The sequence below is a fragment of the Giraffa tippelskirchi genome, chromosome 7 (genome assembly GCF_054371585.1).
Source record: "Giraffa tippelskirchi isolate mGirTip1 chromosome 7, T2T-mGirTip1v1.2.pri, whole genome shotgun sequence".
Classification (NCBI taxonomy): Eukaryota; Metazoa; Chordata; class Mammalia; order Artiodactyla; family Giraffidae; genus Giraffa; species Giraffa tippelskirchi.
The window spans coordinates 7,582,507-7,593,282 of record NC_137281.1 but is presented as its reverse complement, the minus strand read 5'-3'; the positions used below and the strand labels follow the sequence as shown (position 1 = coordinate 7,593,282).

The window sequence follows — 10,776 nt, the reverse complement described above, 5'->3', positions numbered from 1 at the left end:
CTATCAGTAAAAATGCAACATCCCACTCTTGCCTGTGGCATTTAACTCATTTGATACAAAGTAGCAGCTTCAATTTCCAACTCAAGAGCAGAGCAAAGGGTTTCTGGACCCAACAATCCACACCCACATTAATCTCGTAGTTTGCAAGGATACAGAACTCTGGTTCCTTTCACAGTCCACCAACTGCTTGGCTTTGAGCCTATCATATAGTTGTCACCTAAACTCTACATTTCCTCCAAACGCAATAATAACTCTACCTTTTCCTCTGTCAAGATGCTCCATGATTGCTCTGCTGTGTCATCTCCATCATCTTCATGGGTCATTAAACTTTATTGACTGTCAATAAACTGGTCAATAAACTGGTGTTGTTAGGCTGATGGACCAAGACACTATAATCTTCAATTTCCATGGCTCCCAGGCACCCCTGGGAAATAGATTCCCTTCTCTTATATGCTAAACCATTCATCATCTGACCCAGCCAATTTTCCTAATCCCAGTTCTTTTTTCTTCTTACTATCTTCTTTTTACAAGGAGATATAATCATTTCCATACATTAAAGTGCATGTCTTATGTGTAGAGCTCAAGGAGTTTTTAAATATGTGCATGGGCTTCCCAAGTGGCTCAGTGGTAAAGATCTGCCTGCCAATTCAGGAGACACAAGAGCTGCAGGTTCAATCCCTGGGCTGGGAAAAAACCCCGGAGAAGGAAACAGCAAACTACTCCCGTATTCTCACCTGGGAAATCCCATGGACAGAGGAGTCTGCCAGGGGGTCCCAAAGAATGGGACACCACTGAACATAGCACAGCACATGCTCAAGTAAGTATAGCACATTTCTAGCACCCCAGGAACTTCTCTTGGGGTCCCTCTCTGTCCACACCCTGCCAATCTATCACTTTTTGAACTTCAAATTCCTTTTTTTTTTTCCCCACACACACATAAACATTCATAGATGTTAGTCATCTGGAACGTCCTGCCTCAATAAATGCTATTTTTGACTTCTGATATTCCTTCTATCCTGCGAAGGGCTCGAGTCCCCCCTGAAACTTTTGAAAATACTGCAGGAATGAAGAAATGTTACAGCTGCGACTCACTGCTTAGCCGGTAGAACGGCGCCACGATCAGTTCCTAAAGGGAAGTGCAGACTGGACAGTCACGTGATAGGGGCCGAGCCCTCCAAGAGCAGGTGAGGCAGGTGCGGTCCGGAGTCCGCGCAGCCCTGCGGGGCAGAGGCGCATGGCGGCCATTTTGAGGGGCGGTCACGTGAGAGGACGTACGCTCAGCGGGGCGCTCACGTGACCAGGGGCGTGCTGCGGCCGCCCGGGCGGACCCGGCTAGAGGCGGCGGCGGGAGCGACGGTGATGGACGGGTCCGGGGAGCAACCCAGAGGCGGGGGTGAGGCGGGAGGCAGACGGGCGGGGGGAGGGCGAGCCCCCAGCCGACCGACCCTTCGATCCCTCCTGCCGGTGTGGGGCCGTGCGATCGCCAAGCACTCCGGCATAGAAACTCCCGGGTCCGGCGCTGCCAGCCTCCACCCACTCCCTCCCCGGGGGTCCCCGGCTCTCTGGCCTCCGCGTCCCGATCCCTTCCCGCCTGGTGCTCTCTGACCCCCAAGATGCGGGAGAACCCCATAATCCAAGCCCCGGGGGCAGGCCCGGGCTTGTCGCCGGCACCACTTCCTGGTGGGAGGGGCGGGTCTCCCCTCAGTCGCCGCAGGCCAGGGGTCTGGACGCGTGAAGTGTTCCCTCAGCCTCCTCCCCCCGCCCCGGGAAGAATGAAGGGTAACAGGCCCAGGACCCCTGGCTCTTTCTTCATCGGGGATTCAGTTGCCAGGGCCCCCACTTCACTTTATCTATGAGGGACCCAGAAATGCAGAGCCCCCTAGCGTTGTCCTCCCCAGAGATCAGGAGCCACTCCAGTTCCTTGGATCCCCCTAGGACCCAAGAGTCCAGGCACCTCTTCCCTCCTTTCTCCTCTAGGGCCCACCAGCTCTGAGCAGATCATGAAGACAGGGGCCCTTTTGCTTCAGGGGTGAGTTTGAGGTCTGATTATTGCGGAACGGATTTGAGGAATGAGGCCTCATTCTGATTCTGCATCCCCCCCAACTCCGTTCCCACTCTAGTTTCATCCAGGACCGAGCAGGGCGAATGGGGGGAGAGACACCAGAGCTGGGCTTGGAGCAGGCGCCCCAGGACGCATCCACCAAGAAGCTGAGCGAGTGTCTCAAGCGCATTGGAGATGAATTGGACAGTAACATGGAGCTGCAGAGGTGTGGCCCCTAGGACCTAGGAGTCCAGCCACTCGGCCCTTCTCTCTCAGAACCCAAGAGTCCCAGCTCCCAACCCCCACTTCCACTGGGAGACTGGAGCCCAGCCCCACTGCCCCCTTTTCCTTCAGACCCAGAGGTCCAGGGCCCTATCACTCAACTCTGCACTCTGGACTCCCAGCCTTCCTGTGCCCTGGGATCTTGAAACTCTCCTTCATGGAGTCATTTCCCCCAGTTTCCATCTTGTGGCTTTCCCCCTTGATGGCCTCTTTTGATTTCAGCCTGGCTCGGACCTCGGGTTTTACCTTTGGTTTGGGGTGGACACCAGAGTTGTCACGCTCTGTCTGATCCTCCCTCCCCAACACTGGCTCTCCTCTCTCTTGCAGGATGATTGCGGCCGTGGACACAGACTCTCCCCGAGAGGTCTTTTTCCGAGTGGCAGCTGAAATGTTTTCCGACGGCAACTTCAACTGGGGCCGAGTTGTCGCCCTTTTCTACTTTGCCAGCAAACTGGTGCTCAAGGTGGGCAGCTGCAGGACCCTGAGCCCAAGAAGGCTCCCTTCAGGCCTATGAGGACCTGGGAGTCATGAGGTCAACCCTCAGGACAGCCCAGGAACCACAGGGGGAATGGAGAGAGTCAGCTATGGGCCACACATCAGCTTTTTCATTCATGTATTTATTCACTCAGCATGGGCTTCCCTGGTGGCTCAGATGCTAAAGAATCCGCCTGCTAATGCAGGAGACCGAGGTTCGATCCCTGGGTCGGAAAGATCCCCTGGAAAAGAAAATGGCAACCCACTCCAATATTCTTGCCTAGAGAATTCCATAGACAGAAGAGCCTGGCCCGCTATAGTCTAGAGTCGCAAAGAGTCAGACACAACTGAGCCACCCACACATACGTACACGTTCATTCAACAAACATTTATTGGGCTTATGATGTGTGCGACCTGTACTTGGTACCCAGGACGCAGAACAGAACTAGGTTAGGTCCCTGCTCTCAGGGAGCCCATGTTGTATGATGAGTGCTGAGCGAAGTAAACTCTGGTGACATGATCGTGCAAAGGAGCCACAAGACCACTTCTCAGAGAAGGTGACATTAAAGCCTAACATGGAATGACAAGAAAGATGCAGTGATATATATATATATATATAGACGGCAAAAAATGTATCCGGTAGAGGGCGCAGCACATGCAAAGGACCTGAGGTAGGACCAAGCCTGGTGTATTGAGGACAATGAGGAGGCCCACATGGTTAGAATAGAGTGAGGAAAGGGAGAAGGTGAGTGATGAGGGCAGATTGCAAGGGGTCTTGTGGGCCTCTGTAAAGACCAGCCAGCTTCACTCTGAGTGTAGCAAGAGTGATTGGCTGGTTTTAAACAAGAGTGAGGTGACCCGATTTATAAGCAAAGATTTTTCTAGCAAGGATTGTTGTTCAATCGTTAAGTCGTGTCCAACTCTTTGTGACCCCATGGACTGAAGCACGCCAGGCTTCCCTGTCCTTCACTGTCTCCCGTAGTTTGCTCAAATTCAAGTCCATTGAGTCAGTGATGCCATCTAACCATCTCATCCTCTGTCTAGCAAGGACAGCAAAATGTTAATTGTAGAGTCTAGGTTGTATGTATATGCTTGTTGACTGAAATTCTTTTTGTTTCTCTGAAGATTCTCATGATAAAATATTGGGGGAGGGGAGGCCCAGTAAATTATTTTGGCCATTGTAGGTAGAAAAAGGGATCCTGAGGCACAAAGGCAAAAACTGGAAAGCTGACAAGGGGTACCTATAATAGTCCTGGTGAATAGATGACTGAGGTGGCAGCAGTGGAGGTGGGGAAGTAGATTCCTTAATGTGTTTGCAAGATTGAGCTGATGGGGCTTGAATGTAAGAGGTGAGAGGGACGCAGTCAGGGTGGTGGGAAGGCTCTATATGGAGCTGGGGACAACAGGTGAGAAGCAGTGAGATAAAGGATGAGAAGGAAAGCTAAGGAAGTGGAAGAGTAAGTCATGGGTATGGAGGGTGTCAGGCCTTACCTGGCCTGAAGATCAGAAAGCCCTCTCTGGGGAAGTGATATTAGACCTGAGCTTTGAGGGGTGAATGGAAAAGGTTGAAGACTTGAGGCAGAAGAATCAGCATGTGCCAAGATCCTGAGGCAGGTGAAGAATTTGGTGGGAATGAAGATGTGGAAGAAGGGCAATGAGGTGCAGAAACCAAGAGGAAAACTGGAATGTGATCAAGTTAGAGCCTTCACACAGGGCCTTGTGGGCCAAGCTGTGCTTTTGATTTTTCATCCCAGAGGTACCAGGGAGCCATAAGATGGTTTGTGAACAGGGCAGTTGACAGGGACGAGATCCACATTACAGTTTATGAGGCTTATTCTGACTGTGAGTGGAAAAGAGACTGCAGAAGGGCAGGAGGGAGACAGAGCATGAGAAGGGAGGCTGGGGGCCAGGGGCCCCAGGCAGCAGGGACAAGGCTCAGTCCCTGAGGCCCACCCGACTTCCCACAGGCCCTGTGCACCAAGGTGCCCGAGTTGATCAGGACCATCATGGGCTGGACATTGGACTTCCTTCGAGAGCGGCTGCTGGGCTGGATCCAGGACCAGGGTGGTTGGGTGAGACCTTCTAACCCCACCCCATTCCCTGGCTCCTCTGGGGCCCCTGGGCCTTCCTGTGCCCACCATAGGAGCACCCCCTCCCCCACTTTGGGGTCATCAGATATGCTCTATAACATGTTTTTTTACATGTCTGATCAACTCCTGATTCACAGGGTGCCCACTGACCTCTCCATGACCCTTGACCTCCTCATGACCTCCAACCTCCTAGTGACCCCTGACCTGATGCCTTGCTGCCCTCCCTGGTGCCTCCCTCCAATTCCTCTGGAATCCCTCCAGTTCTATGATAATCCTTTAACTCCCCCACTCGTAGCCCCTACTCCTGCCCTCTGACCCCTCATGTGCTGGCCCTGGGGCTGCCCCTTGGCTGAGTCGCTGAAGTGCCTGCTGTCCCTGTCCCTAGGACGGCCTCCTCTCCTACTTTGGGACACCCACGTGGCAGACGGTGACCATCTTTGTGGCTGGAGTACTCACCGCCTCGCTCACCATCTGGAAGAAGATGGGCTGAGGCCATCAACTGCCTTGGACTTTTTCTGCATAAATTATGGCATTTTTCGGGGGGGGGCAGATGTGGGGGCCATGGGAGTTTTTCTTACTTTTGTAATTATTGGGGTGGGGCAGGGTAGGGAGGAGTGGTCTTGGGGGGGTGGGCGCAATAAACCTCTTTCAGACCACACTTGGGAGTCTGAGTCACTGAGCCCGCTTCCCGGCTGTCGCAGGAGACCAGGCTTCACACGCTGACCCATCTTTTTCTGAGGGTAACCAGTGCCCTCTGTGGGTCAGTGGCGAGTTAAATCGTGGCTCTGCCCTCAAGGAGCCCAGTCCTGAGGGGAACTGAAGCAGCTTGTGTCCTTGTCCCAGCCCAGGGTGTTGTGTTGGAGGCAGCATTGGGCCAAGCCCCAGCCTGAAAGAGGCTGGGGGGGTGGGGTGGGGATCAGGGCAGCAGGGTGCAAAGCAGGCCTCCTGAACCCCAGGAACTAGGACCTGGAAGCTTCTACCCTATGGGGCTACAGGAAGTTGCACATTTACTGAGGAGAAACGGGGAAGAAGCGGGTGTGCAGACCTCGTGAGGACTAGGAGAACAGGGGGAGGGCTCAGGCCTTTGGGGGAAGCCCCTGGAGGTTGCATGGCTGAGGAGGCTGGAGAGGGTCCAAGGCAGACTCTGGAGGAGGCCTGAGCATGAATTGTCTGGGCGGAGGAGGGACATGAGCAGAGATTGACAGGTTTTGGGGGGAGGAGCTGGGGGAGGAGTCTGGGGTCTGGCCCTATGCCTGGGAGGGGCCCTTCAGGACCGAAGCCAGCCTGTGGGAAGATGCTGAGTTCAGGAAGAGCCACTGGCCCGCCAGTGGCTAAGACTGACCCCCAGTACGGGGGGGGGGGGGGGGCTAGGTTCAATCCTTGATCAGGGAACTATTAATAGATCCCAAACTAAAAGATCCCTCCTGCTGAAACCAAGATCCTATGTGCTCAACCAAGACCTGGTGTGGCCAAGCAATTATTTTTCTTTTAAAAGGACTTCCCCGGTGGTCCAGTGGTTAAGACTCCACCAGCCAACGCAGGGAACATGGGTTCAATCCCTGCGCTGGGAAGATTCCACATGCCACGGGGCAACTAAACCCGTGAGCCACAGCTACTCAAACCCACACTCGAGAGCCCGTTCTCCACAATAAGAGAAGTTACCGCAATAAGAAGCCCGCACACCGCAACTAGCGAGTAGCCCCCATCTGCCACAGCTAGAGAAAGCCCGCATGCAGCCAGGGAGACCCAGCACAGCCAAAAATAAACGGATAAAACGTTTAAAAAGAAGGCGAAGCTGGAAAGGGGATTAGGGAGAAGAAGGTCACTGGGAGAGTCAACAGTTGGTTGTCATCTCTCTGGCTCTCTGTCTCCCTCGGTGTCTATCTTTGCCTTTCTCTGTCCCCCTGCCTCTCTGTCCCTGTCTCCCTGGGTCTCCTGTCTTCCCTCATCCCCCGATCCCTCTCCAACAGTCCTACTTCAGATCACCTTTATCACACCCTTCCTCTCCCTCCACCTGGGAGCACTTTCCAGGTCACCGCTCCTTTAGCCCGAGGCTAAAGGTCTTTGGGCTGAGGTATGCAATTTGGTGAATGAATAACTCAGGCCCCATTGTGACTGTGTGCCTGGGGCAACTGCCCCTCCCCCACAGGCTTTCCCCAGAGACACGCAGAGAGGGGGGAGATGGAGGTCTGATAAAGTAGCTGTGAGGGGAGACAGAGTCACCTTCCAGAGAGAGGGGACAATATGGCCACAGGCGGGAGCCCAGGGAAATCATCAAGGGAACTAAAAAGACAGTAAGACTCAGAGACAAAGCACACTCAGGGCAGCACCTTGGGGGAGGTGGCGAGACTTGGGGCCCAGCCAGGCCCAGTTCCCCGGGCCCAGCCAGACTCAGTCCACCCCCCAGGAGATGAAGTCAGTGGGCGGGCCTCACCCGACCCCCCCCCCCCCCCGCCGGAGCCCCTTCCGGAGCTGAGTTCAGCATGACTCAGCGTGGCTGCGAGCCTGGCTCTGGGCCAAGACACCCCTTGAGGACCCCAGATACCAGCCTGGCTGGCCTCCCCCTGATCAGGGGGTACCCTGCCCAAGCTGCTTGGAGAACCTTCTCTGCCAGGAGGGGCCCTGACCTCTGCCCCCAACACCCTTGAGGCCTCAGCTTTCTGCCCCAGCCCGCCAGCTGCCTCCATTAGGGCACTTACAGAGGGGTCAAATTCTTGTCTTTGTTTCTCCTTTCCCCCCAACAATGGGGAGCTCCTTGAGGGCAGAGTCCTGTTGTGAACCAGATCTGCCACAAAGGCACCAGCCTGGCCCAGATACACTTTAAAAACGTCCGTTGGTTGAAGACAGACATCCATCCACAGGTCCCCAGGCCCTTCTTGTTTACCCAGGAACCAGGGCTTCTCTGTGATCTTGAACAATGTGTCAGGCAAGACAGGGACAACTTCAGAGAGGTTACTTCAGAGCCAAAAAAGAATTCTCAGTTTCTGGCTGCCTTCAAAATAATCTTCAGGAAATCCAGTCTCAGAGAGATCCCCTCAAAGTTCCAGCTCACCCCCTCCCAAACTCAGTTCCCAGAAAAAAAAAAGAGAGGCTCCTAAAATAGCACCTAGATATTCCAAGTGGCCCAGACTATCTTCCCAGAGCTCCAAAGGGTTCTCCAAGACTCCTGACCTCTTTAAAAAGCCCTCACAAAGCTTCCAGAACCATTCCCCCCCCCCTCCCCACTCTGGGGCTGAACCCCAGGGCTCTACAGGTGTCTTCTTAATCTTGCACATCACCTCCAAGGTCTAAAGATCTTCCCCAGGAAGTTTCCAGAAAAATATGGACTTCCACTGAATTCTAAAGCTGCAGAAACTACCCCCGACTTTTGAACCCCAAGGCTCCAGGTCCTTGGGGTTCCAGAAATATCATCTCACAGTTTTCCAAACTTCTCACTGCTCCGGGGACCCTTTTATCTCCCAGAGCAAATTCCAGCCCTCTGGAGGTTTCCGCACCTCTAAGGAACCCCCAGGGTTCCAGTAACGTCATGCTCTGACACAACGCCAGAATCCAGCTTACTTTCCTGAGACACCCTGGGGGACCCAGGGATCATTACTTTGCAGGGCTTCCAGTGTCTTCATTAATCGTTCACCTATCAGCGAGACCCCTCCAGAATCCCTTGGCTTCCCAGAATTAGCCCCAGAGCCCTTGCATACTGCGAAAACCCCCAGCCCCCCCATTTCCCATTTCACAACTCCCCCCGCTACAGGCGCGTGACTTTCCCACCTGGGGGCGGGGAGCTGGAAGCCCCATCTGCTCCTGATTGGTCACTCGCGGCAGCATGTCCCGCCTCCCACCACCGCAGATTGGCCGACCGCTCTCCCTGACCGCCCTACTTCCGAGGGCCCGCGAGCTATAAAAGAAGCCGCCTTGCCCATAGGCTTTTGAAGTGCGCTCGGCGGCCCCGCGGATCTGTCTCTTGCTTCAACAGTGCTTGGACGGAACAGACCCAGGGACACCCCTTGCTCCAGCCTCCGACCACCCTCCAACCTTTTTTCCAGTCGCAACGTCCGGAGTCAGCCACTCAGCTGTCCGCGATCACCGGGACCAGCCACCATTTTTTAACTCCTTATTACCGATCAATCATGAGCTCCCAAATTCGTCAGAATTATTCTACCGAGGTGGAGGCCGCCGTCAACCGCCTGGTTAACATGCAACTGCGGGCCTCCTACACCTACCTCTCTCTGGTGAGGTTCCCCAAGACGCCCCCAGCCCAAGTTTCCCTCAGCCGCGCACCTCCGGCCCTCTGCGCACGCGCTGGCCTTCTTTGTCCCTTTTGATAGTCAGAAGGCAGGGTCCGGTTGCCTGGCCTCGTCTCCTGCTTACCATTGTTCCCGCCATCTCTTCCTGCAGGGCTTCTATTTCGACCGCGACGATGTGGCCCTGAAGGGTGTGGGTCACTTTTTTCGCGAATTGGCCAAGGAGAAGCGCGAAGGAGCGGAGCGTCTCTTGAAACTGCAAAACCAGCGTGGCGGCCGCGCCCTCTTCCTGGACGTGCAGGTAAATAGTGTGTGGGCAGCGGACTACACCTCCCAACAATCCCTGCGCTAGAGACCCCTTGACGGTAGCGGTTTGGGTACAGCATAGGCTCTTGGGAGACGGAGTTCAGTCTTGTGTGGGTTGTTTGTTATGGCTGGAAATGGAGGCGCAGCCGTTCCAGCCAAGACGTGGCGGTCCAGGACGCAGCGTGTGGTGTTTTGGGACGTGTAGTTTGTGGGATACTGAGAATGAAATATACACGCTCTTAGACTTTTTCTTTTCTGGCTAAACCCTTTACTCTGGCAACTACTGGAAAATCAGTTTTCAGTCCTTTCTAGCGTGGCTAGTACTGAGCCGTCTGTGTTTTCGGTATAGAAGCCATCTCAGGATGAGTGGGGTAAAACCCAGGACGCGATGGAAGCCGCTCTTCTCCTAGAGAAGAACCTGAATCAAGCCCTGTTGGATCTGCATGGCCTGGCTTCTGCCCGCGGAGACCCCCACGTAAGTGTCTCCTTTCATGTCTGCCCATCCTAAGACCTTACCCAGAATGATACTTACATTCTAACTAAGCACTGACCATTTGAATGAGATTTCTTTCTGAGCCTCCCTCCCCGATCTGTCCCATTATTAGATCTGTAAGTGGCAACATTTTCTCTTCTGTTCTCAGATCTGTGACTTCCTAGAGAACCACTTCCTAGATGAGGAAGTGAAACTCATCAAGAAGATGGGTGACCACCTAACCAACCTCCGCAGGCTGGCTGGTCCTCAGGCTGGTCTGGGCGAGTATCTCTTCGAAAGGCTCACCCTCAAGCACGACTAGGAGCTTCTGGAGACCAGTGGCCTTTGAAGAACCCACCTAACATCAGGGCTGCTTGAAGCCCCTCTCTGCAGCCACTAGGCAGCTTTTTTAACACCCTGGAGCCCTCTCTCAAGCCTTGGACCAAATGGAAACAATAAAGCTTTTTGCAGCATATCCTGGTTTTGTGTGTGTATCATGGTGGGGAAAAGGTGGAGCCGCTTCACAAAGCTGGCTGGACTGGGCTGGCAGGGAGAAAGGAGTCAATTCGGTTTACTGTTCTAAGACTTAACACCTGTGGGGTGTTGCAGTGGTGGGGTCTGCTTCACCAGGCTGTTAACTGCCCTTCCTAAAATGGTAGAGCCCAGACTCCAGGGAGTCTGGTAAAACCTGGGGTTGGTAACTGGAAGCAGACAGCTGTTAATCAGTAACTAGAAACTGATTCAGATGAGTTGTTACCAGGCACTTGCCAAGCTCTGAAAGTAATACTGTGTGTGGCTCAGTTCTGGGAGACTCAGTATTAATAGAACTGCCAGCTCCTTTATGTGGGTGACTTGAGATAATTACTGTGTGAA

The 10,776-nt window shown here is 54.0% G+C and overlaps 2 protein-coding genes across 5 annotated transcripts; both read left to right on the top strand.

The window, feature by feature from the left end:
* Positions 1-1,334: 1,334 nt before the first annotated feature.
* BAX (BCL2 associated X, apoptosis regulator) lies at positions 1,335-5,545 on the top strand. 3 transcript variants are annotated; one of them, XM_081515321.1, is made up of 6 exons: positions 1,335-1,393; positions 1,978-2,029; positions 2,121-2,267; positions 2,651-2,786; positions 4,765-4,869; positions 5,312-5,545. In XM_081515321.1, the coding sequence occupies exons 1-6, from the start codon at positions 1,360-1,362 to the stop codon at positions 5,375-5,377; spliced, it is 540 nt and encodes a 179-aa protein (XP_081371447.1). In that variant the 5' UTR covers positions 1,335-1,359; the 3' UTR covers positions 5,378-5,545. The 3 variants fall into 3 exon arrangements, with proteins under 3 accessions (XP_081371447.1, XP_081371446.1, XP_081371448.1); XM_081515320.1 differs by having other exon boundaries at positions 5,273-5,545; XM_081515322.1 differs by lacking the exon at positions 2,121-2,267 and having other exon boundaries at positions 5,273-5,545.
* Positions 5,546-7,045: 1,500 nt separating this feature from the next.
* FTL (ferritin light chain) lies at positions 7,046-10,376 on the top strand. Of its 2 annotated transcripts, none has more exons than XM_081515318.1 (5): positions 7,046-7,181; positions 8,928-9,113; positions 9,280-9,426; positions 9,781-9,906; positions 10,073-10,376. In XM_081515318.1, exons 2-5 carry the CDS (start codon positions 9,012-9,014, stop codon positions 10,223-10,225), a joined length of 528 nt encoding a protein of 175 aa, XP_081371444.1. In that variant the 5' UTR covers positions 7,046-7,181; positions 8,928-9,011; the 3' UTR covers positions 10,226-10,376. The 2 variants fall into 2 exon arrangements, with proteins under 2 accessions (XP_081371444.1, XP_081371443.1); XM_081515317.1 differs by having other exon boundaries at positions 8,858-9,113.
* The last annotated feature ends 400 nt before the right edge of the window (positions 10,377-10,776 follow it).

What these genes read in the sequence shown, in the direction of transcription:
- FTL (XM_081515317.1), top strand. Translation starts at nt 7,132, where the DNA reads ATGGCCACAGGCGGGAGCCCAGGGAAATCATCAAGGGAACTAAAAAGA. An exon ending in CCCTCTTCCTGGACGTGCAG is followed by an intron (nt 9,427 to 9,780) that starts GTAAATAGTGTG and finishes TTTTCGGTATAG; the next exon opens with AAGCCATCTCAGGATGAGTG. An exon ending in CTGCCCGCGGAGACCCCCAC is followed by an intron (nt 9,907 to 10,072) that starts GTAAGTGTCTCC and finishes TTCTGTTCTCAG; the next exon opens with ATCTGTGACTTCCTAGAGAA.
- BAX (XM_081515320.1), top strand. Translation starts at nt 1,360, where the DNA reads ATGGACGGGTCCGGGGAGCAACCCAGAGGCGGGG. An exon ending in GGAGCAACCCAGAGGCGGGG is followed by an intron (nt 1,394 to 1,977) that starts GTGAGGCGGGAG and finishes TTTCTCCTCTAG; the next exon opens with GGCCCACCAGCTCTGAGCAG. An exon ending in GGGGCCCTTTTGCTTCAGGG is followed by an intron (nt 2,030 to 2,120) that starts GTGAGTTTGAGG and finishes TTCCCACTCTAG; the next exon opens with TTTCATCCAGGACCGAGCAG.